Source organism: Rhinolophus hipposideros, assembly GCF_964194185.1.
Source record: "Rhinolophus hipposideros genome assembly, chromosome: 8".
NCBI lineage: Eukaryota > Metazoa > Chordata > Mammalia > Chiroptera > Rhinolophidae > Rhinolophus > Rhinolophus hipposideros.
The window spans coordinates 93539457-93564598 of NC_138054.1; the positions used below are offsets into that span (position 1 = coordinate 93539457).

General features: G+C 51.9%; 1 protein-coding gene across 10 annotated transcripts in view; it reads left to right on the forward strand.

Annotated features, from left to right (window-relative positions):
* CEP104 (centrosomal protein 104) overlaps nucleotides 1-21098 on the forward strand; it is a 37570-nt gene extending 16472 nt beyond the window's left edge. For 9 of the 10 annotated variants that reach the window (XM_081055387.1, XM_081055392.1, XM_081055390.1 and 6 more), the window contains 13 exons: nucleotides 60-257; nucleotides 804-971; nucleotides 1621-1794; nucleotides 3583-3759; nucleotides 6168-6374; nucleotides 6770-6877; nucleotides 10832-10868; nucleotides 11115-11181; nucleotides 11748-11856; nucleotides 14317-14455; nucleotides 14598-14665; nucleotides 17882-17972; nucleotides 18842-21098. In XM_081055387.1, the coding sequence (XP_080911513.1) occupies nucleotides 60-257; nucleotides 804-971; nucleotides 1621-1794; nucleotides 3583-3759; nucleotides 6168-6374; nucleotides 6770-6877; nucleotides 10832-10868; nucleotides 11115-11181; nucleotides 11748-11856; nucleotides 14317-14455; nucleotides 14598-14665; nucleotides 17882-17972; nucleotides 18842-18957 (1659 nt within the window). In that variant the 3' untranslated portion in view covers nucleotides 18958-21098. Of the gene's footprint in view, nucleotides 1-59; nucleotides 258-803; nucleotides 972-1620; nucleotides 1795-3582; nucleotides 3760-6167; nucleotides 6375-6769; nucleotides 6878-7468; nucleotides 7766-10831; nucleotides 10869-11114; nucleotides 11182-11747; nucleotides 11857-14316; nucleotides 14456-14597; nucleotides 14666-17881; nucleotides 17973-18841 lie in introns of those variants that run through there. The other variant, XM_081055388.1, reaches the window with a different exon arrangement.
* The last annotated feature ends 4044 nt before the right edge of the window (nucleotides 21099-25142 follow it).

Here is a 25142-nt window from a genome sequence, read left to right on the forward strand (position 1 = left end):
TGTGTGTGGGGAGGTCCGCACGGGCTCTGCAGCCAGCCACCCTTCCGCTCCCCCTGCAGCTGCAATCCCTGCCCTACGACGAGCGGCCTCTTCCCGCCGTCCACAAGCAGCCCGGGGCGGCGGCTGTGGAGCCAGAAGATGGTGACACAGACATGAGTGAGGCTCCCAGAGGGGCCACCGCAGGCGAGCCGGAGCGCCTCACAGAGAAAGCCTTGAGAGAAGCCAGCTCTGCCGTGGACGTGCTGGGAGAAGCCTTGGTAAAAACAGCATGTGTGCGTGGGGAGCAGGGGGACTGATGTGTGTGACGTGGTTCACTCCCCTTTGATCTCATGAACCCATTGAAAAGCCTTCCGATGATTACTAAGTACTGACTGTATCAAACAGCAGAAACGTAAGCTAGAATTTAAGATTTTGTGAATGAGCGTTCATTGAAGACTGCTTCTTCCTGGTATCCACAGAGCTAGCAGTAAATATCAGCTCCCTACCGTGAACGCCAGCTAATTCCAGGGAAAACGATGGCAAAACAAAAGATGAAAGTGTCTCCTTATTGAGATGGGCCCAGGGGATTTTTCACCATGCTCCCAGCTTTAAAATATTTCTCTTGGTGGAGCTTTTAACACTTTCCGTATTTTAACATAGCCTGAAATTTTCCATATTAGCAAAATTGTTTCTCTACATACACATATTTATTCCTTAGACGTTATTTCTGTTGTTAGTACAAATGTTTCTTCATTTGAAACAAAGGCTGCAGTTACGCAGTCGGGGGGGTGGCGGTGGTGTCACGGCACTGCGTTGTGCGGCAGGTCGCGGGGGCCTATTCCAAGACGTGGTCGTACCGGGAGGACGCGCTGCTCACCCTGTATAAGCAGCTGGTGGGGATGCCTGTGGGAACCCCAAAGGAGGAGCTGAAGAGCGCCCTGAGAGCGTCCATCTTCCTCATCACAAGAGCCATCAGAGACATCGTGACGCCGGTGAGCCCCGCCACACCTCAGTGGTCCCTGCATCTGCAGCGCCATGCCGTGACCATCCCCAGGACGTCACAGTAGCGCGAGAGGTCACCTGGTGACTGGCATCATCGTTAACTCACGCAGCAGTGTCCCTAGGAATTAAGGTTCTAGAAATGAAGTCAGTGAGCGGTCCGGAATCTGTCTCTGCCTAGTCATTCTCTCTGGTCTTAAACTCCACGTTTTCTGTGCTCTAAGGCCAGTGCCTGGAGGCGGCTTCCCCACGACTCATAACATTCAGCTTTTTGTTTTTTCGTGAAACGAGCTGGGGAGTTACTGTTGAGTTTTCCTGACTCTGGAAGGACCCTGGGAATGCACATTGCACAGTTGCCCACTGTCTGTGTTCATACAGGGGCTTATGCAGTTAGGCAGGACCTTTAGACAGCGGGCATCAGGGTAAGGTCAGGTAGTTCATGACACCATGAGGTAAGAGCACATGTTCTCCATACACGCGGGACTGTTCAGAAAGCAACTTTCAACTTGCCATTTCCAGCCCCGCAGACAACATGTAGTTTTCAGTGTGACGTTCATCTTTTTTCCTGATAGTAAATTTCATGTTTACTTTTGGGGGAATTCAATGTGAGCAGCTCGTCTGTTTTTGTCACTTTTTTCTCAGGTCTTTCAGGCTTCTTTGAAATTGTTGAAAATGGTAATTACACAGTATATTCCCAAACATAAACTGAGTAAACTTGACACAACTTACTGTGTGGAAAGAACAGTTCCTGTTTTGCTCACCAGAACGGGAGACTCTTCCGCTCGTCTCCGGATCGTAGCTTCCAATTTCATTCAGGTACGAACATCGCCGTAGGCTGGGACCTGTTGGTAATGAATGTGTACCTGCGGAGGTGTGCCCTGGTTCGTACCTGGGGAGACTGTGTCCTTGCCAGCCACTCTCCTGCTTTCCTCATCTCCAGAAGGTGAATTTTATCTTAGACAAGCACTTTGATTGAAAGGTGCAGTTTGGCTTTTCTTGTGTTTCTCTAATTCTACATATACTATTAATTTTTAAATAAGTAAAAATACACGGACAACCACATCAGAGTAGAAAATGCAGGGTAAGGAAGTAGTGACTGTGTAACTGTCTTGACGTAACTGTTCTCACTCTTTCCCCCGCAGCGTCCTCTAGGGCAGGTATGTGCGGTGTTGGGGCGCCCAGCAGTGTGAGGAGCTGTTTCGCTGTCTTTAAATTAGCGAGTGGATTCTCCTAGCCTAGGGGTCCTTAAGGTCTACGGTGGGCTTCAGGAAAACCTACAAATTCCTTAACACGTTATACAAGATTTTGTGAGTGTCCACATCTTTCTTGGAAAGGAATTGAAGCTTCCTTAATTTCTCAAAGGGGTCACTTCTCCACTATGAAGAATCATTGCTCTCGTTTCATTTCATAAAGTTAACTTGTCAGGGGAAATGAACAGATAACACAAGTAAAGAGGCAAAACCATATTATCCTCAAGCCCTGCAATGTTCCCTCGTTAATACAGCTTAGGAGTGGGGCAGCGTCATCTTTCAGAAGGTATGTGGAAAATGAGGACATGTTCTTGGAACTGTCGACACAATTGTGATTTCTGAGTCGCTGGGCAGCGCTGAAACTTCCTCCCTGTTCCAGGCCACCACAGCCGTAGATCGCAGGGTAGAATTCTGTTCTGCGCCGCGAGCCAGTTAACCGGCTTTGGGTCTGCACGTAGTAGCAGCACCTGTCTGTCACTTAGGGAGCTAACCACTCATCCTTCTCTGAAGAAGGCTCGCCTTCTTATTCTTTCTTCCGTATTTGTACAGTCGTTCAGGCTCAAACACAAGTGACTTGTGCTGGTAAAATGAGATGTTATTTTAGGGGGCGTGACCTGCAAACCAGTTAAAAACAGAGTTCTTTCTATACTCAACTTACATGCTTCAATATTTTTTCTTTTTCCATTTCTGGCTAACTAAATGGTCACTATATACATTATGTGTAATGAAGTAGTAATTGTATATCTTCCTATAATCTTAACTACAGAACGATTTGTTTGTTTGGAGATGTAAACTGTGAGGTGATACTTCTATTCTCCATCTTAGCCCGTCAGTGATCTTATCAACTAGAGTATCGTGCATGTTGCACTCTGGGTTGACATTTAGTAAATACTAAAATGATTCTCAAAACTAATTTCTCTTAGCATTTTAGAAATTAGAAAACCGTTTGCTTGAGGTTGGGAAATCCTAAGAGAAACCCTAAGTTTTCTATAATGTTTTCTCTAACGCTTACATTAATCTCCAGGTGATCATGGTTTTACTTCTTACGCTTCAGGTTTTTGTTTTTACTTGTAATTATATCTTAAATAGAAATATGAGCTCACAGATCAGTGACTTTACTACCATGTGTCGCTGTCATTTTTTTTTCTATTTGTTTTAAATGTATTGGGGTGACAGTTGTTACTGAAATTACATAGATTTCAGGTGTGCAATTCTGTATTACATCATCTATATCGCTGTCATTTTTTATTGCCCAATATTGTCCTTCAGCATTGACTTTGAGGCTCATACTAAATTGACTCTAGCCTTTTCCAATAAAAAATAATAAATTGTGTTGGTGGTTTTTTTTTTACAGGAAATAGCCTTATTTAAGGACGTTATGTCCCTCCAAATGATCCCCTCTTACTTGGTGCAGCCACTCAAAGCCAACGCTTCCACTCACCTGGTGCTGAGTCAGATGGACCTGCTGGCCCGGCTGCTGAAAGACCTGGGCACCGACGACACAGGCTTCACCGTGGACAGCGTGATGAAGGTGAGCACCTGTGTGATGCCCCTTGTGTGACACATATGTGTCTTCTCACTGGGGACGGTGGCTGGACCAGGTGGGTTTGTGTTTGTTGAGTGAATGAATGAGTGACTGCGGGAAAACCCAAGTTGTCCCACCCGACAAGCGAGCCCCCGAGGCCGCCTGCGTCGGTTGTTCCCGAGCTGGTACATGATGTGGACAGGTCTTTGTCCACGCTGGTCAATCAGTAGGCCGGCCGCGTGTCTGCAAGAGGTAACTGCAGTGCAATAGAGAATAGCAGGTGTGTGGAAGTGTTTATTTTTCGTGCTTTGGACAGCCTGACGGGACCATGGAAGTTACAGAAGGGAAACTTTCTGCCCAAACTTCCCTGCTTCCTGATTTCAACCACATTGAAGTGTAGCTTGGGTGGGGCGGGGCAGCGGGTAGCCAGCTTCTTGGCCAGCCGCACGGGACAGATGCTCTCCACTGTTGTCGCTGGGCCGTCCCATGGGTTGAGTCTCCATATGCATTCCTGTTGGGAGAGGAAGGTGGAGGCAGCTGTGATGTGGTTTGATGTCATTTGTTCTCTGTGGCTTCCACATATCCATGGACCCAGAGACCTGGATTTGGACCTGACATAATTATACTTACAAAGATCATGGACAGCCTATTTCTGTTTGTCTGTTTATTCATAAAGGTGTGAGTTAGACACTGAAATAAAGAGACCCTTGGGAATACTCTCTGCACTTGACTCCAAGACCCCACACGGCCCGGGCCCTCCCAGCGCCCGGCCGGAGGTCTCAGTCCCTCCACCTGCTTCTTCGTCTTCCCAGCTGGTGTGTTGGGGGTGCCGGGCCCCGCCTCTCTCTTTTCTGTACGCACACACTCCACACCCCGCCACCTGTTCATGGAAAACTCAGATCTCTGTCTCCAGCCTGTGCCCCCGAACGTCTCAGAGGGTAAATTTGCAGGTCAGTGTTGAGGAGACTGTGGCCCGTGGGGCTGTGGGTTCAGCGGGGAGCCGTCAGCATGGTTCTCAAGTCACGGTCACCTCTGCTAGCGTGGTGAGCAGCAGAGAGGAGAAGGGCCCCGGTTCTGAGGGTGTGCACGGATCCCAGAGTGGCTTCCTAGTGGACTGTACTGTCCAGTAAGGATCTGAGGGAGAGGACCGGTGGGAGAGGACGGCAGTGGGCGGTGGCAAAGGGCTGCCGTCCTGATGGGATTGAGTCATGGGCAGGGGGGCGAGCACCGAAGCCGAGCTGGAGAGGAAAGAGGTGATGCCAGCGGCTGGGATCCTTACGGTCCACGCTTCTGGAGCTCGAGCAGCGACTGGAAATGATGAGGTCGGGGTGAGTGCAGAGGCTGAGACCGTGGGACGTGAGGGAGCCCAGGAAGTGAGAGGCCGAGCACCCCCAGGACAGTCGGGAGACGTCGCTTTACCAGACACGGAACGCCAGTCTTGGAGGGGGTAGATGTGCTGCAGTGCGTTCGTATGACAGAATACTGCGAAGCAGTTAAAATGAGCGAAATGGGGCCAGCGCGGGGGCTCAGGCGGTGGGAGCTCCGTGCTCCTAACGCCGAAGGCTGCCGCTTCGATTCCCACATGGGCCAGTGGGCTCTCAACCACAAGGCTGCCGGTTCAACTCCTCGAGTCCCGCAAGGGATGGTGGGCTGCGCCCCCTGCAGCTAGCAATAGCAACCTGCATCTGGAGCTGAGGTGCGCCCTCCACAACTAAGACTGAAAGGACAACAACTTGACTTGGAAAAAAGTCCTGGAAGTACACACTGTTCCCCAATAAAGTCCTGTTCCCCTAAAAAAAAAAAATGAACGAAATGGATTGTGATGAATGAACGTGCTCAGATCTTGAAAACATAACGTTCAGTACGAAAAAAGCAAGTTTCCAGATGACAAGCTCCGTGTACTGTACGTGTACCCTGTGTAGCAAATGAAGACGTCTGGGTGGGGTGTACATGCCAGCTCCAGGAGGGCTTTGCCTCCACAGAGCACGAGAAGACTGGGCCCCTGGAGAGCCCAAAGGGAGGTGCACGTAGGCAGTGTTTTATTCTAAGAAACAAAAAGACCTGAAAGAAACGTGGCAAATTATACCATTGGTGGTGGATACGTGTGGTTTATTATATTTTCCCTCTCTGTGTTTGGAGTATTCCATAATACTTAACGTGAAGTTTATGGAAGGCCGTAACCTACAAATGCATATTAATACGTTAAGTGGAAAAAAGCAAAACAGCATGAGTTCACCTGTCTGTAAGGTAATCAGCAAGCAGAACTCTCTGTATCTTAATAGCTGGCGTTCTGTGAACGTTTTCTTTTTCTTCTCAAATTTTGACAATGTGCTTATATTTCTCTTACGCTGGAAAAAATAAACATCATTATTTTAAGAGTCGATAACAGGAACCTGTCCCAACTTTGTTTTTAGTTTGCAGTGGGCGCGCTGGAGCACAGAGTATATGAGGTCCGAGAGGCAGCGGTGAGAATTATTTTGGACATGTATAAACAGCACCGGGCTCTCACTCTGCACTACCTCCCTCCAGATGACAGCAACACACGCAAGAATGTTCTCTATAAAACAATTTTTGAGGGATTTGCTAAGCTAGATGGCAGACCTACCGATGCGGAAATTCGGGTAAGTTCACTTTTCTGCAGTGATGATCTAGTCCTGTGTTGAAAAAGTGACCTGGCACACGAATAAGCTGACAGTGTTCAAGGAGGGCCGTGTGCAGGGAGCAGCACCCCACAGCACGGGTCCCGGGCTCAGACCCTGGCGCCTCCCTTTTTGCCTGTGAGACTCAGTCTCCCCATCTGCAAATAGGAACGATGACAGCATGAGGACATTGGCAGTTCTGTCTGTCAGTAAACCTTTGTTCAATTACTCTGGTGGTTTACTTTTGATCCTACTTATATGATTGGTCTCAGTGACTATTATAATGTATAGAAAATAATTTATCTGCTGTAATTTGATTCCCAATTTTTAAGACTACCCTAAAAAGCTATTCTAATGGAAAAAAATTTTAATACCAGGCACAGAAAAAAGCGGCTGCAGAAGAAGCAGAAAAACGAAAGAAAGACGAAATTAAAGCTTTACAAGGGCAGTTGGCAGCGTTGAAAGAGATGCAGGCTGACGTCCAGGTGGGCCAGGTTTCCCTGTTCTCCATGACTGTGTGTAGGCTGAAATCTTGTGATGTGTGTGTCCCTGTGTAGGGACACGGCACACTAGTTACTCCTTGGGCACCTGCCAGCGGCATCCTTATTCTTGTTGTTTATATTTGTTTGGGGTAAATGAAAGGAACCCTCGTGTTCGGGCCGAGTCCGAGTTGTTCTGAGATTTGTGCCTGAGACACCGCCAGCCCACAGAGCACGCCAGACGGCTGAGTGGGGGACGCAGGTTTTCTGAGAATTGCTGACCGGGGAGAGTGTCCGGAGGCGGCTGGCCGGAGGGCTCATGATCCTCCCGCAGGTGGAGGGTCAGCCAGGTTCCTTGGGTACGGAGAACAAAGAGCATTCTGTGGGCTCTTTGTTCACCAGCAGTCCCTGCGGCTGCTCTCACACACACGGCATCCCAAGAAGCCAGGAGACCTGACTACTGGCCAGCGGCCAGCGTGCAGCACTGGCTGTGTGGTAAGCAGCGTTCCTGTGGGGCCTGACCTCCCACCCGCTCACCTGCCTGTGGACCAGGTCCGTGCACCCCGTTAGCTGACTTGTATGCATTTCCTATTCCAGAGGGCGGGGCGAGCTTCTGGAAATGCTCCGAGAGCAAACTGGCTGCAGGGAAGAAGGAAGAGGGCTGGAGGGCCCGTTGGCTCTTGCCAGCTCCCTAGCCTGTCAGAGGCAAATGGGACAAGTGAACTTGAATGTGAAGCTCTGATTTCCAAGCGTTAAAAAGGAAAGTTTCGGGGAAATTGTGCACTCAGGAAGCCCTGAGTCCTGGGCCTGCTGGAGGCATGTGCGTGGTGGGGGGGACCAGGTTTGGCAGAACAGAACCGTCCTCCTTCTACACTGCCCAGTTGCTGGCATTTCAGTTAGTTTCTATCACGGGTTAAGTTCCTTAAGTTGAAAGAAACTTTCTTGTAAAAAGAAAGGAAAGGGGAAAGGGAGTGGAGAAGCGTAAGGATGAGCAGAGGGGTCCCAGAGGGGTCGGCCCAGCCTGTGCTTCCCGCCTCTGTGCTCCTAGCTGTGTCCGGAGGGCCGTTGCACAGCGTGGGCTCCCCACTTCCTTTGTACAAAGATAAGTGGGTGAGAACAGAAAAACAGAGTGAAATATGTGGAAGTGCCTGTGGCAGAAAGTCACAGTAACATTTCCACTACGTGCTGGAATGTCGGAGACAGAGCAAGAGCCCACGCGGGAGTGGGAAGAGGGGAAGGTCGGTGGGGCCGGGAGGGGACAGTGACTTAGGTGCAGGTCCAGGACTTAGGGCCTGAGTCCTGGCCTAGTGAGACTTCAGCTGTAGCCACAGCCTGGCAGAGACCCGCTGAAGCAGGTCGGGCAGCTGTCAGTGATTTTTCCTAACATGCAAAGGAGGACACAGACTGAAAAACAAAGTGACATATTCAAGGTCACGAACTAGTCGGCATTTAAGCCAAGAGAGTCCCGTCCTCCCTCTTGTCCCGCAGAAATGTTACAGCCCGGCCTCAGCTACCGTGTCCCCAGAGGTCTGTGCCAATGGCGCTTTGCGGCCACCCTACAGCTCTCCTGGGACACCCTCGCTATGCCTCTTCATTCATTCAGTGTTTGTTGAGCACCTACTGTGTGCTGGCACTGATCTGGGCTCTGGAAATGCAGCCAAGCAAAGGCAGTGAAAGAGAAAGCGGCCGGGAGGCCTGGGAGTGCGGGAAGCAGCTGGACACGGCCTGCTGTGGGAAGGTGGTACTGGGGGCATCATGCGTGGGAGTGGCAGCATTTGCTTTCTATTTGTTATTGTGGTGAAACGTACCTAACACAAAATTTGCCATTGTAACCATTTTTAAGTGCGCAGTTCTGTGTTGTTACGTTCATTCACAGATTTGCAACCATCACCACCATCCATCTCCAGACTTTATAGAATGACAGAGTGTTTTTAAATTGCCTTTCTACTCCTGAGTTTTAGAAAAAAAGAACTTAAAATTGCTAATCAGTTTTCTCAGCTGTTCAAAGCATAGTAAGGTAAAATTTAAAGCTAAAGTTTAACTTCTGGCATTGTTTGTATTGTCTTCCTGAAAAATAGGCAAATCCCATGTCTCATTAACAGGAATCGTTTTGGTGCCTGGAATGCAGTTATGTCAAGTTTGCTTTCTTTGCTCTGTAGGAATATAAACCTTGTGAGCCCCATTTGTAGGTTTAATGTTAATCTATTAAGTTCTTTTCTAGTTCTAAAATTGTATTCTTGTGCGTAGTATGTGTTTATATCCAGTGGTTGGGATTGAGAGGAGTTACTGTCCTGTAAAATTGTGTTTTCTGCCAGTGGTCGACAGGGTCCCTGTTTGTAATGCATCACTTACCTGCTGTGTACAGACGGTGGCCAGCTATCCCTGCTCGCCTGTAAAAGCGAAAGCTCTAGAAGCCCCTCAGCCCACAGGCGGTGTGAGCTGAACACATGCTGTTCTTGCAGATGACAGCAGTGTTTGGGGGGCCGAGTGGGAGGTGGGGGACAACTTGCTGGTGTTTGCCGAGGCTTTAGGGTGGGGAGCAGGGAACAGGCACAGGCAGCCTGTGGTGGGCCTCACGTCCCGCACGTGCCGCTGTGCGGCCGCTGCCAGTAACTACCCTTCTCTGCCCAGTCCGCTCAGCCAGACCCACCTGTGTCATTAGCACACCTGAGCACAGGGAGGAAGGGAGCTTGGTGGAAGAGACTGGCCACCCGACAGGTCACCTGGGCGGAAAGAACTGTGTAACACCTGGGTTACTTAGTCAGTCAGCAGCTACTGTGTGCCCGGCACTGTTCTGTTCTCGGTCCCGGGGACCCAGCCGTGAACAGACAAGAATCCCCGCCCTCGTGGACCTTTCCTTCTCTCAGTGGGGCAGGCAGGAAACAAGCTGCACATGAAACCATGCCAAGTAGACGAGAGTCCTGGAGGGGAGGGCAGCACGCAAAATAGTGTGGCCGGGGCCTCACTGACGGTCGTCTGCGGGAGGGACCTGGAGGAACAGCCTCTAGGTCCCTGGGGGATTGTCCAAGGACAGCAAGTGCAAAGGCCCTGAGGTGGGGACCAGCCGCGTGCTGAGGGACAGTGGGAAGCCAGAGTGGCCAGGGCACAGGGCGCCCGTGCACATGGGAGATGAGTTGAGAGACCTAGAAAGCCCTCCGGGTTTTGAGCAAAAGTAAACCCCACGCTGCGGCACTGACGGATCCCTCCAGCTCTGCTAGGAGCCAGGTGACGCCTTCGGAAGTGGGGGTGCTGAGAAGCAAGTGGACGCTGGGTATATGGAAATTGAGCCAACAGGACTTGCTGATGAGTCTGATATAGGATCTATGGGGAGACGGAAGGTGAGAGAGAGAAGCCACCGATCTGTCCAGGCTTGGTGGCCTGCAGGCCTGGAATCCGTGACAGTGACGGGAGCAGGCATTGGGGGATCAGGAGGGTGTCTGCTAAACGACACCTAGAGACCCGAGTAGAGATGCCAGGTGAGCAGAGGTCAGGCTGGAGGCAGGCGCAGGGTCAGCAGCACCGAGCCGGTTCCCAGTCTCGGGCTGACGGGAGTGCCTTGCAGTGGCTGCAGACAGTGTGGTCAGGGACAGGCCGAGCCCCAGGAAGACACTGCCAGGCAGGCTGCTGAGAATGAGGTGCTGGCGGCCCTTGGGAGCCAGGCTGAGAAGGAAGGGGTTGTGTGCTGCTGGGACCCCGTGGGAGGTGAGGGGTGGGTGGCCCTGCTGGTGTTGACAAAGGGCTGTTTCCATGGGGTTGGGGACTGGGACCCAGAGGCAGGGAGGGGGGGAGGAGGAAAGAGACCACAGACGCTGCGTGTGGGTGACTCATTGAAAGAGTCCTGTTATTTGTTGTTAGGAATTCTAGAAGAAACCTAAGAGTACTTTCAGGATCAAAATGTTTTCTGGGTAGATTTACTCACTGCAGCCATTTGTCCCTGATATTTCTGGTTTTGTGTCTTAGGAGAAAGAAAGCGAGGCCACGAAGGCAAAGGACCCAGGTACGGAGATTGCGTGTCAGGACGCAGCCTGGAAACCAGTTCTGTTCATTTGGCAGCAGTCTGTTCACCTGCTGCATTTCAGACCCTTAGAGCGGAATGTACACACTTCTACCTGTATAATTAGTGTATATTTTTAAATGCATTTCACATCATCCTGGTTACTAATTTTTTAAAAACTGGTTACTGAAACTTTGAAAATAGATTTCCCCAAATTTATGTAAATTGCTTTCTCTTTAATTTCCTCAGATGCTCAAGGAAGGAAGGCAGCCCCACCCAACGCCCCCGAAGCTCCGGATACACACTGTCTAGATAAGTGAGTCGAGCTGCCTTTGCCGGTTACATGGTGGTCAGGGAACAGCCCCATGAAGTGTGATATTTTCTCCCTCGTGCGTTATGCTGATGTAGCTGGTCGGCTCTTTGAGTAACTTTCAGAGCTGGGACAATTGCCCTTCGAGCATTAACCCTGAGGTTGTCAAGATGCCTCTCCCTCTCCTGCCCTGGCAGATGCCAGCAGCCTGTTGTCAGAGCACGGGCACAGGCACAGAACATTACAGCGGAAGTGCGTTTTCCTGTGTGGTGCCGAGACAGGTCCCAGGGACTGAAGGGAACGGCTTTGCCGTGTCTTGCCTTATGGCTGAGTTCCTTTGTGCTTATCCTGCCTACAAGTTAGAATTTGAAGAGCTCTTAAGCAGACTTACCTGACGCACCTACTTGGTGAGGACGCTTTCGTGGCACTTTGACAGGCCATCCAGCCCCCCAGGCCCTTCCCGCAAGCTGAGGCCACCACGTAGGAGAGGGAGCGCTTGCAGACATGGTGACAAGACACCGGGAAGCCGTCTGCTGTGGCCTGTGCCTTCACTTCTGACTTTTCTGTTTCAGTCTCTGCATTTTCTGTGGGGAAAGGAGTGACTCCTTCACTGAAGAGGGCCTGGACCTCCACTACTGGAAACAGTGCCTCATGCTGACGCGGTGTGACCACTGCAGACAGGTCAGGCGCTGGGCCGCGAGCAGACACGCCGTTCGTGAAAGGCCGAATCACAAAATCACCCAGGTCTTAGACCGTTCAGGGGAAAAGCTGTGGGGAAAGCATGGAATGCCTATCACCGCATTGTGTTTGGGGTTGCTCTTTCTTTTTTATCAAGGTATCACACACATGTGCAAATGTATACATGCCGTGTCACAGCTCAACGAATCGTGACAAAGTCATACCCTGTGTCACCACCACCCAAGCCAGGTACCCTTGGCTTCTACCACCTCTGCTCCCCGCCCCAGTTACCACTGCCCTGGTTTCTGACACCACAAATTAGTGCTTTTTCTTTCTGAGTTTTATGTAAAAGGAATCAGGTAATATGAGGTATGATCAAACAATATGCTATTTCAATTTTTAAAATTACAGTAAAAGACACATCGCCATTAATCCCCCTCAAAATACGCCCCCTCTCTTGAACAGACGTATCCCACTGTTCTTGCCACTTTCTGAAGCAGTTCTGCAAGTCCTCTTTCGTGAGTGTCTTTAGCTGCACTGTCATGGCTGCCTTGATGTCCTGAATCATCTTCAGTTTGGGGAAGAGCCAGGAGTCACACGATACCAGATCCGGCGAATAAGGTGGATGAGGACACACGTACTGTTTTTATTTGATAGAAATTGCCGTACCAGAAGCGATGTGTGACGCGCAGCGTTGTCATGATGGAAGATGATTTATGGCGCACTAAAATACACCTTCTCTCAACCGTAGCTCACACCCTGCACTGAACAAGTTGAAACTTGTCACACACTGTTACGAAGGTTTGACGCACCACTTCCCATGTTGAAGATCCCTGCCTCTCCGTTGGATGGCGCTCGGCAGCAGCACTCATTGTGGTTTGTGATCACAACAGAAAGGCTCCTTGCCACACATCGCTTCCAGTTCTGGCAATTTCTGTTAAATAAAAACATTACAGTCTGTCCTCATCCACCTTACTGACCGGATCTGGCACCGTGCAACTTCTGGCTCTTCCCCAAAGTCAAAATGAACGTGAAAGATAAACATTTTGAATCAATTCAGGGCATCCAAACAGCCATCACAGCACAACTGAAGACAGTCATTAAAGAAAACTTCCAGAACTGGTTCAGAAAGTGGTAAGAACCATGACATAAATGTGTTTGAAGCAAGGGGGGGGATTTTGAGGGGCATTAACGGCAATGTGTCTTTTACTGTAATACTTTTTTTTTAAACAGTCATGATATTGTTCAATCCCACCTTGTATGTAATCATTTTGTTTCGTGTTTACCTTCTTGCTGTATCACAATGTGTCCCTGCATTCTCCCGCCCAGCGTGTGACACTCCCAAGTGGCACGCCCGCTGGTGGAACTGCTGGCGGGGCCGTGTCCGCACTCACACCGTTGGTCCCCGCAGGACGCTGCCCCGTGCTGCCTCGTGCGTGGCCCCGGTGACGGGGATGGGCACCTGTCTAGCTGTCTGTCGGCCGTTTGGCGGCCCTCTTTTGTGAGGCACCTTCTAGTCTCTTGCCCGTTTGTAAAGTTGGTTGCCGATCTTTTTTCTGCTGATTGGTAGCCGCTCTTTACATATTGGATGTGAGTCCTTTGTCAGTGACATGTGTGGTGCCCACCTTCCCACACTCTGTGTGGTCTTCTCATTGTCTGAGTGTCTTGATGAGCAGAAGCTTTTAATTGTACTGTGTCCACCTTGTCATCTTTTTTATGGTTAGTGCCTTTTGCGTCCCATTTCAGAAATCTTCTCCTACCCCAAATTTTTAGTCTCTTGGTGCAGTAGTCCTCTCTCCCTCCCTCCCTCCTCCCTCCCTCCCTCCCTTTTTCCCTCCTTTTCTCCGTCTTTCTCCCCCTTCCATCCTTCCCTCCCTTCCTCCTTTTTTTTGGATAAAGGAGAGTGAACTTCTTTGTTCCACCTGGGGACTCTCAAGCCTGAGTGGACATACCCCACACTGATTTGCAGTGACAGTGCAGACGCCTCGGCCCCAGCCTAGGTGGCTGGTTCTCCAGTGGGCTGCGGACGCACGGCATGGAGTTAGGTCACAGGTCACTCCTGCCAGCGATGCCAAAGTGGCGAGAGTGTCCTGCGACACTTCGTGACCCTGTTTCTGTGCATCTTCTTAGAAGTGGACGGGAGCCAGGTGTGAACCCAAAGGCCACATGTTTAACCTCTTGGCTGTTCTGCCCCCAGAAGGTAGCCCCAGCCCTCAGCCATGTACAGCTTTTATACGCAGCTCAGGTAACATGGCAGGGAAGACGCGGGTCTTTAGCAAGGTAGACAGGACCACAGGAGCTCTGTGGGGTCAGTGCCAGAGGGAAAGGTGTGTGCCGACTGCACGCATGCATGGCGGGAAAATGGGACTGACGTTTCCGGGCAGAGAAGGCGAGTGTGCTGGCTGGCCAGGCCAGGCACGTCTGTGTCCCCAGCTGCACGCTTTGTTCTGATTCCCGATCCAGGTGGTCGAGATAGCGAGCTTGACAGAGCACTTGCTGACAGAATGTGACAAAAAGGATGGGTTTGGAAAGTGTTACCGCTGCAACGAGGCTGTTTTAAAAGAAGAGCTGCCCAAACACATAAAAGCCAGAGAATGTAACCGTGAGTGCCTCCTCGGGGACCCTTGTCACTAGTAGGTGGGTGGGCTGTCGGGTCAGGCCTCCTCGGGTGCCCCATGTTGCTAGGGGGTGCCCCTGGGTGTTCTCAGGAGTGCCTGCAGCTTGTTCTGTTGAAATTGTTTCAGCTGCCAAACCAGAGAAGCTGGCAAACCGGTGTCCTTTGTGCCACGAGAACTTCACCCCTGGAGAGGAGGTGAGGGTCCTGACGGGGAGGTGACGCAACACGGTACCAGCCCACTGTAGGGGACGTCGCTGCACTGCGGCACTCTCTGGACGGTTGTTCCATTTGCTATCGGTCCACATGATTTCCTTCCCTGTGGAGGCTCAGCTCCGTGGGACATAAGCATTGAGGGCTTCCATTTTTTCCCGTCTTTCTTTGCGTTCTTCTGTATGTCGGGGCCAGATTCTGTACCACTCAGACGCCTATAGTAAGACAGTCCAGCCTGGTCTGGCAGCCCTACTTCCCGGCCGAGCCCACACTCGCCCCGGTCCCCAGTGCAAGCCCACTTGTGACTCAGCGGCTCGTGTGGGAGGGGCAGGGTCCTCCCAGCCTGCTTCCCCATGTGCCCTGCTCCTGGTGTTGGGGGCTTGCGGGAGGGACCAGAGGGAGTCGCATACTCCTTGTTGGTTGTTCCAGTGACATGAGGGGGGCGCTGCCCTCGTGTGCCAGGCGGGCAGTGGGTGCTGAGCCCTTGTGTGCCGCCCAGAGACCTGCTTCTGCCTCAGCCACTGCCACCCAGGCACCCACTGCTGCCAGCCCCTGGGGGATGAGGTGCCATTACGAAGCTCGCCAGCAGTACCCTGCACTCTCTCGGCCACAGCAATCTCGGACCAAAGCGGGGCCAGGCTGCCCCCGCTGCCCTCACAGCCCCTTCCTCCATCCAGTTGTCCAGGGCGTGTCCTCTCGCAGAAAAGGTCAAATACGTAGCACAGCACACAGAGGAGCAAAGGGGCCACGCGTACCCGTCACTCCCCAGACACCCCTGAGTGGCTGTCACCCAAGCCCCCCTGCCTGCTCCCTCTCTGCTCTGTTGAAGCCACCACACAGATGTCGCCTCACCTGCAAACGTCCCCTCGAGCTCTGAACGCACGACTACTGCGTACCCACAGCCACAGCAGCGTCGGCTCCGCTGGCCACAGTGTCCACGCTGCCCTGACCTCGGCGTCAGCGGGCTTGTTTACCGGGACCCAGCGAGGCCACACTTGGGGACTGGCTGGCTATTTTAAACAGCTCCCTCCTTGTGCTGTCTTCGAGTTTGAGAGAAGCCACTTGTCCCATAGGGCTCTTCATAGTCTGGCTGTTGACTGTCCCCCCGAGGGTGGCACTGAACCTGTTGCTCGGTCCGCTGTCCTGAGCAGACACAGCTTTGACCCGGTGGGTTTTCTTCCTGTGGCTGCTTCGTGACGGCAGCGTCGTCTTCTGTAAGGAAGCATGTGGCACGTGGGATGTTAGCAAGTGCCGGCTGTGAGGCCCGGTCCCAAACTCGGGACTGCCCAGGCCACACCTTCCGGCCCTGCCGCTGCTCCCGCACTCATTGGCTGGTGGAGCTGGAGGCAGAAACTGTCCCTCGGCCCTTTGGCCACCCAGGGCTGCACTGCACTGCACTGGAAAGGCCAGAGAAACGTCTCCTCCTCTCCCTTGTGTACTGGTTCCCAAAGCAGCGAGCTGGGCCACAGGTGTTGGTTTTGGCTCAGTACCACGGGTCCTCGTCACGGGCTGGCACCACGTGCTGCACCCCCGTCCCTGCTGTTGTGTCCTCAGTGGTGCACGCGCTCGCCCTTCTCTGGCCAGGAAGCCTCTTCACACGGGCTCCTGACATGCTTGCTGGGACCCGAGGGACTCAGAGCTCCCGGCTATGAGGGGGGCCCAGAGCTGGGGCCAGCCCTTCTTCAAGGAGGCCTGGGTCCCCTCGGGGAACCTGATATTTCAAGGCTACCGCCAGCGGCCTCACGCCCACCGCGCCCGGCCCAGCTGCTGTTCTGGGCCTCTCTGCAGACAGCCAGGGAGGTCGGTAAGCTAAATAGTAATACTTCCTACGTTCACACCCACATTTCAGTCTGAGCTGCAAGGGTTTTCTTTAACCTCTTCTGTCTCACGTCTGTGTCGCCTCCCTCCCCTCCTAAGAGCCCAGTTCTCAAAGCCCCTGGACATATTAGAATGTCCCAAATCACTCACATGCTTTGCCTCACTTCACAGTAGGACAGGGTCAGCACACCTGGCCACGGGGTGACGGCTGGAGGTCCCATTTGTTCCCAATTCTTTTGTCTTTCCTGTGTGTTCCACTGGTGGCTGTTTTATAGTCAGTGCCACCAACTGCAAACACAGGTCCATTTGTCTCATTCTAGATGCCATTTTAGGAGACTTGGAAAATTAAGTTCTAAAATTAGATACACTACATGGGTGGTTCCAAAGTCTGTACAATGAGGCATATTCAGAGAAGACCCGCGGGGGCTGCTGTCCCTGCAGGCGCCCATTGGCCCTCCTCCCCCGAGAGGACGGATTTGTTGTGGTTTACCGTTTTTTCTCATTGACGGGCACACACGTGTTCTCACTCTCCCTGCGTGTCTTAGAATTGAGGAGCCTTTGTGCTTCTGTTCTCATTGTTAGCTTTGCACGCTTCCTCTCACCGCTACCCAGCCCCTCTTCGCGGTGACTGTCCCCTTCTCTGAGCAGTGCTGACGTTAGCTGGTTGCTCGCCTTTCTTCCTCGATTTCTTGTCCTCCAACATGTGATTTGAAGTGACGGCCTCTTACGGCGGACAGCTATGGGGCTGTCAACAGGCTTTTACTTTTCATCTGCTTTCTCCATATTTTAGTCATCTGTGCTGCATAACAGCTCACCACACGCTTCGCTGTTCCAACACCCACTTAGTACACCACAGTTTGTGTGGGTCAGGAGTCTGGACACGAGCTGACCGACCTGACCGGTCCTCTGCTTGGGGCCTCACAGGCGGCACCCAGTGTCAGCGGACTGCGTCCTCGCTGGGGAAGGGCCCTCTTCCGAGCTCATTCCAGGTGCTGCAGAATTCTCCTTGTTATTGGTGGACAACGGTCCCTGTTGTCTTGCTGGCTGTCAGCAGGGGCCACCTGAGCTCCTAGGGGCCCCCACAGCTCCCGCCCCACATACTCCGTAAGCTGTCACACCCTGCTCACTCTCATGTGACAATGGTCTCAGTGTGATGAGAGCCCCGGGGCTCTGGCTGCAGGTAGAGTGTGCAATGGTATGAAATGCAGACTCGGCTGCCCCCGACGTGCACTCGGCACGGAGCGCGGGGAGCGCCCACAGACACCTGTGTACGTGCGTACGGAGAGCCCGGGCGGCTGCCTCTGGCTTGGTCTTCAGCCGCGGGCTGTGTCGGGTGGCCCTGTGGGCGCCTGATTGACACCCCGCGTGCCTCTTCCGTTTCAGGCGTGGAAAGCCCACCTGATGGGCGCCGCGGGCTGCACGATGAACCTGCGCAGGACACACGTGCTGCACAAGCCTGCCGCTCCGCCGCCGGGTGAGCTGGGCCCTCGGGACGCGGGGTCCCCGTGCCTCCCCCCCCAGGCAGAGCAGCCGCCGGCGGCTGTGTCCTGGCTCTGCCTCCGTGACGAAGGAGCAGGCCCGTCACGTGAGCAGGGTTCTGCGTTCCGAGGCTCTTCCTGCCGGAGGCTCTGCAGTGGCTTTCCCTGAGTTTCCGAGCTGCCTGGGCGTCCCGGCTGCGTCACCAGCTCGGGGCTCACTTGTAGGCCGTAGGTGGCGCCACTGCCTGGTTCGTAGTCCTCGCTTGGCTACTTTACGCCAGCGTTAGAATGCCACGCGAGGAAGTGTTTTTCATTAGAGCGTTGTTCCCGGCCAGAAGCCCTGGGCACACCTGCTGTGGGTGTGTAAGGAAGCCGAGCAGGCAGCGAGGGGACCATCCCGACAAACGGGCACGTGCGGTCCGGCCGGGCTGGGCCGAGGGCTGGCCTGGCGCCGTCCTCCGGCCTTGTCTGTAGATGAGGGAGGGAGGTAACGGAGGGGCCGCCCGTGGTCCCTCAGGAAGTGAGACTCCACTTACACGCGTCTCATTTTCATTTCTGGAGCGGAAAGTTGGAGGTGCACTTAGGTGAATGATTCAGTTCTCTCTCCTGCCCCCGTGTCAGGGTGTACCTCCCCAGCCACCCGGGTACACCTCCGTCTGTAGCCGGTGCAGGTGGGCGGCTGGACCCCGTCCGTGCCGACCTGCCAGGGTCAGGCCGGCTCCTGCAGACGAGGGGCGGGGTGTCACAGCCAGTCGTGCTCTGTCGTCCCTGAGTGTGTCCTGTCACCGCGGCTTCGTGCTCTGATTGGTGTGTTAGTCTCCCTCCTAACACGTGCCCGTGTTTTGCATGTCTATGTCCACTGCAGGTAAAGGTCCAGCCATGAGCAAATCAGGGACCTCAGGAGCGAAGGTTGGGAGCAAGATCCCCACCCCAAAGGGAGGCCTGAGTCGCAGCTCTGGCAGGACATACACGAAGCGATGACATGACAGACTTCTGTCACCTTGTCTCCATGCGGGACTGAGCAAGGCTCTTGAGTGTGAACCGTTTCTCCTAAAAGCCGTCTGTGGCCTGGCGGCCCCATGCTCGCCCTGCTGTCCCCAGCTCCTGGCTGTGCTGCTCACTCATGGGCACCGTGACTGGGACCCACAGAAGAACCCGCCTCCCAGAGTTGGACCCTGAGCTCCGCAGTTGCAAGCTGTCAGGCCTCTCACTTTCACAGGCCTCAGCACCAACAGGAGAGTCGTCGTGCTGTTGGGAGAGAATCGGAAGCACGTGGAAAGCGGTTGCCAGGGTCTGGTCAACGTGCAGGGGGGGTGGCACGAGCACCCCGTCAGCTGCTCGGACGGATCCGTAAAACCTTCACCGTAAACCTTTGCACACTGGTCCATCTCACGCGTGGCAGAACTTCCCAGGGCTTTGGCTCACTGGGCGGTGTAACAGGAGAGTGAGAATGCACAGTATCGCCCGCACCTCCTGCTGCCTCACGCGGCCTCTGCAGAACTTGTGTTTCCACTATATCGAATAATAAAGGTTAAAAACCAGTCACTGAGATCTGCTCCCCGTCCAGCACTCACACTGTCGTTTTGGCCTGTCCGCCTGTCCCTCGCGAAACCGTGTTGGAACTGGAACTGTAAGGTGTCTTTTCTCAAACACTCCATGTGATACTTAAAACCAAAACATCGCTTAAAATGAAGCCAAACCCCAAAATCCGGTCTCCTTCCCAGCGCCTGACCAGTCCCCCACCCCCTGGACGTAGTTCCACATGCTTCATAGCCAGGCAGCCAGTGTTTGCCTGAGATCTGCTTGGAAACGCCTGGCGTCCTCCTGCCCCCGCCTGTGCTCCCCAGGCGCCCCGTCCACTAGAGACCCAAGGAAGCTGGCCCTGCCCCTCCCGTGCGGGGACCAGGGTCACATGTTCGCTTTCCTCCTGAGCGTTGTGCAGGCAGCTTTCAGAGTGCCCGCTAGAAGTGCGTGGGGTTGATGACATGTGTCCTGCATAATTAGTGTGTAAGCATCTGAATTCCCACCATGCGAAGCAACAAAATATATAAAAACTAACAGCTGATCAGTGTACCCCCCACCTATGTTAGTGACCATGAATTTGCACTAATCAATCTCCATTTTTGGTAAACTAATACCTTCTGGTTGACTCAAAATACTGAGCAGGAATAAATCTGATCAACAGAATTATCTTTAAAAATACATATACTCTACTAAAAAGGAAAGACGTACGGGGAGAAATAATGTACGACTCGACAACGCGGAGTACAGATAATTGTGACAAAGAGAACAAGATAATTGTGAAATCCTTTCTGGCTTCAAAAAGACGTTGGCCATTACTTTCTCTTTTTCTAATTTATTTTAAGTGTAGTTGGTATCCAATATGACAATTTTATTGTGTTCTCTTTCCCCTGTTCACCCAGCCCCCCAATCCTGGTCATTGTTTGCTAATCCATTTTTGAAATACAGATGATACACTTTTTTAAACAGAACAATAATGAGAGAAGTTAACCAAGAAATTATTCTTTTCTCTCCAATCAGAACTCTTAAGAAATATATATGTAACCTTTTCTATATATTGTAACTTTAAAAAGATATTTGTAAAAACATTTAACTTTTAGTGATGGACAAAATTGGGTACATTTACAACAGGTTAGTCTTGCTGGTGACAGAAGAATCGTGTTTTTGTTGAAATGATTCCTGGTAGTGATTAGTATGAAAAGCTTGACAGAGTCATATACTATTAAGGAACCAAGAATAAAGGATTAAAATGTGAAAGGAACTGTAAGCTCCGTTGGCCATTCACGGATATAAGTATCTAAATTTGGAACAGTAATTAGTCATTAAATTTTCATTCATGAATATGTTATGGGTATTTAACAATATTTATTTCTATTATTTTCATATTTCAAAATAGTCTATGTAATTTAAAAGAATTGTTATCTATAAATTTGGTATCGGAATACAAATGTAAATACTTTTAATGAAAATTTGCGACTTTTTAATGTTTTAACATAGTTTTCTATTTGTCTTTATTTCAGGTACCAGAATGATAAACTAATATATTTTTAGTGTTTCCAGTCAATTCACCGAGTATATTAATATAATAAAAAAGGATGGCTAAATATGTGTTGCTTTTATTTCGAGATAACTCAAAAGCAATGTATAGGTTACAGTCGCCCTCAAAACGTGCAGGTGTGGCTGGGCTGACACCGCAGAGCGCAGGCTGGGGAGTGTTGACAAGGGGACGGGGAAGAGTCGAGTTTGGGTCCTAAAATCAGGAATTTGTTCAGATGGGTTTCCTGCTGAAGAAGCTGAAAGATTTTAAGCTACACACGAATTAGAGAACGTTGTTGACCAATCTGACCCTGTGGAATAAATCCAAATGCTCTGTAAATGCTCTTAAGTGTGTCCATTAGAGGATTCTAGAGTCCCTTCGTGTGTTTTTTCCCTCTGAATGAGGGTATTTTACCAGCAGCAAGGCTATTTTGCTTTTCAAATAAGTAAAAATGCAGCATTTTCTCAGATTTGTAGTGGTTTTAAGCTTGTATTAACTTTGATAGTTTTAGAATTGTTTCTGTTTTAAGTTACAATGTACAGTTTTTTCCTTTACACAAATATGTATGAACTTGAAACAGGGTATCACAGTTGAAACAGCAAAACTTACTTCCAAGGATTCATCCTCCTTTGCTCAGTGGGGTGTGTGTGACAGACAGGACGGAGCCACTGCACCCGAGCTGGGCCGGCACAACTTGGAGCTTTGTGCAGAGGCCTGGGGTGCCCTGGGGCTGCGAGGTGGACAGGCCAGGGCCCTGGGTCTCCCCCTCATCAGCATGGCCAGGGCTGGCCTTGGGCTGGGACCCCAGGGAAAGGCTGAGGCTGCAGCACTCTGTCCACTTGTTTCTTGTAGGGTCTTCCAGGGGACACACCTGCCGATCATTTTGTCCCCTCCGCTGCTTCTGAAAATTTGACATACCACCTCCTAATTCTCATAGAAATAGAGGCCATAGGCCATGTGTCTGGTACTTGGGAATCTCAGACATCTGGAGAACACAAAAGAATTCTTTCTCAGGTTGCATGGTTTGACAGAAATTGGTCGTCATGCAACAGGGCCACCTGCCCCCATTGGGAAACACTGAATAACATCCTATTCCAAGAGCAGGGAAGACCATGCAGGACAGAATGGCCACCACTCGTGGTGCTAAATCCACAGCTGCACTGTCCTGTGACCCGGGCTCCCCACTCTCAGCTGTGTCTCCCCAACTCAGGGAGGCTGCGGTTTCCACCTGCGTTCCCCTCTGCTCTACAGCCCAGAGACCATCCAGGCAGAGAGCTCAGATAACTGTAGGGCTCACTTGACTTCTTTCCCTTCTCTTAGGGACCATTTTCTTCTGTCACCTGGGGTCCAGTGTCTTGAAAAGTGTCGTTTCCTATCAGCACATGTGGAGGATAAATTCAGTGTTACTGAATCTTGATCAGAAGCAGAAATTTCCAATGACCCTTCGATAGAAGAAAATCTACAAATGTGGTTCACCACGTTCATAGATTAAAAGGGAAAAACCGTATGATCACCTCCACAGATAAAGAAAAAAATACAAAATACATCCATGAAAACCTGTTAGTAAACTAGAAATAGAAGGAAACCTTTAACATGTCAGACTATATCTACAAAAGTATTATTCTAAACAAGAAAGCACTGGAAGCATCTTCTTGAAAATCAAAAATAACGTCAAGAATAATCACTTCTATTCAGTATTGTTTTAGCCAAGACAAGACAATTAATGAGACAAGAAAAATAAGGGAAGCAATAAGACAAAACAATAAGAAAAATAATGCCATAATTACGGGGAAGGTGAGGCAAAACTTGACTGCAGAATGATTTGAATGACTAGACAAACCGCTAAGGCGACCTGGTCATATACGGCCATCGCAGTGGCAGATTGTTTTCAACGGTAGCACGGCTACGAACACAGTAAGTCTAACAAAAAGCGTGCATGGCCTGACCTCAGAAACAAATTTTAACTTCATTGACATGCATTAAGGACTCCAATAAGGATTGAACTATTCCATGTTCTCAGTGCCCAGGTTTTTGACTACCGTCCTAGCAACAGCATTGTTAGTGGAACTCGTGTGTTGATTTTAAACGAAACTACGCATAACAGGGTTGCCTGACGGCCCTGACTCTTCCCTTGGGGCAGGCCGATGCCGCCTACACAAAGCCTGTGCGGGTACCAGAAAGGCACAGAGGTGCGGGGCAGGCGGCCAGCTGTGTCTGTGCAGGGCTGCCAGGAGGCCGAGGGCAGACCTAGAACTGCTGGCTGAGTGAGAGGGAGACACATTTGGGCTGATCATGTGGGGACGCTTTCCAACAGAGCTGCTTTGGGAAGTGGCGTGGGTCTGTCACCAGCAGGATGGGAAGAGCCGGGCCTGGGATAAAGGGGAGATGCTTCTGGCTGGGGAAGCAGCTCAAGCCGATTCAAGGCTGAGGTTCTTCCGGCCCCAAGGCTGTGATTCCAGAGGAGTCTCCGACAGTTCCAGGGACGCTTCCATTGCAGGATCCCGCCATTGCTTCCTCCTTGCCCGTGCCGCGAGTCCTGCAGGTGGCTCCCGCAGCCCGTGTCCACAGCAGAGGTACCTGATGTACACCACAGGCAAGAGGAAGCTTCCTGCTTCAGGGGTTTCACTCTGGCCACCTCACCTGGCCCCTCTGCCATGAGAGCACAGCTTGTACCAGGTGGGGCGTTCCGTCAGGACACGCTGTGCAGACAGGACCCACCCACAGGCTGGGCCAGGCCCACAGCAGCTGACATGCCAAGTGGACAGCGGACCTCTACTGGTGGAGAGCCACAGGGATTGGGCAGTTGCTTTTCAGCCAACATCACCACCGAGAAAGCTGTCCCCATACAGTGGCACAAAGTCAGCTTGGTGGCCTTGGTTGGGCTCCAGAAAAACGAACCACTAACCACTTGGTTGATCTACACAAGGCGGCTGGGACCATCTTCCGGGAGACTAGCCAGCTCCCTCGCTTAGCTCCCAGGAATGCTGCACCGGCGTCCGGCTGTCTTCACAGACTTACCACATAGCAATGGATCCCAAAGTATCACCTTGACTTTGACACATTCCTAGGCTGTGCAAATGGAGTCATACTCTGTGTTCTCCTGTGGTTTGCGTTTTTCCCTCAACGTGATGTCATGACCTTGACAATCATTCCTGCGGTTGTGTGTAGTCGCTAACTGGCTCCCTACGTGGTCATCCATTTTAAGAAGTGTCTCACCATTTATTTATGCATTCTCCCGCTGATGGCCATTTGGATTGTTGGCTACTATAAAACCATTAATATTCTTGAAGCCCGGCAAGATGGCATAAATAGCTATTACATGGCAAAAATCTACTCCAGAGACACTGAGCACGCAAGACTACACACAGACCCCAGGAATATTGTACACGTGTGTACCGTCCTCCAAAAAAATGTCCGCAGAGACCAAAGGTTCTTGGGAATTGGGGGTCGTTCCAGCAGGCAGAGGACAGCTGGGCTGACTCAGAAAGCACAGGCTGGAAGGAGGCTCCAAGTCCGACTCGCACCTCCCCGGCCCTGCCTGGGGACACTCGCTGTTTGCCCTTCACGGGTGGGATCGGCCACGACTGACAGCAGCCAAGCAAACCCTGCCGCCGCTGCGCGTGGTGCAGTGAGGGTGTGGGGCGGGTTCCCGCCAGCACAAGGCCCCGCTGGAAACGAGTCTGCTCCTTCACCACTTACTTACCCTGCGCAACAGCACATGGGCCACAGGTGCCTCCCACACGGAGACAAACGCCACGGGCGAAACGTGGCACCAAAGAAGCCAGGCACCGGAGCACGGCCTGCACGACGCGATGGAGGGCGAAGGCCGCGAGGCACAGCGGCAGTCAGACATCGGGGCACGGGGGCCTGTTTCTTGTTCAGGGGGCGGTCACGCGGCTGTGCTCAAGTTGGGCGACAGTCCCTTCGGACGCGGGCACTTTCCAGGCTGCACTTCAGTGAAACGTGCAGGGACGTCAACACAGGAGAAACCCCTGAGAACCCCGCTGGGGCGCGAGGTCATGACAAGGGCAGCTTCGCTCCGCGGGGCGGCTGCCCCGCGTGTTCCCCGCGTGTTCCCCGCCCGCCCGTCCGCGCAGCGCCCCCGCTC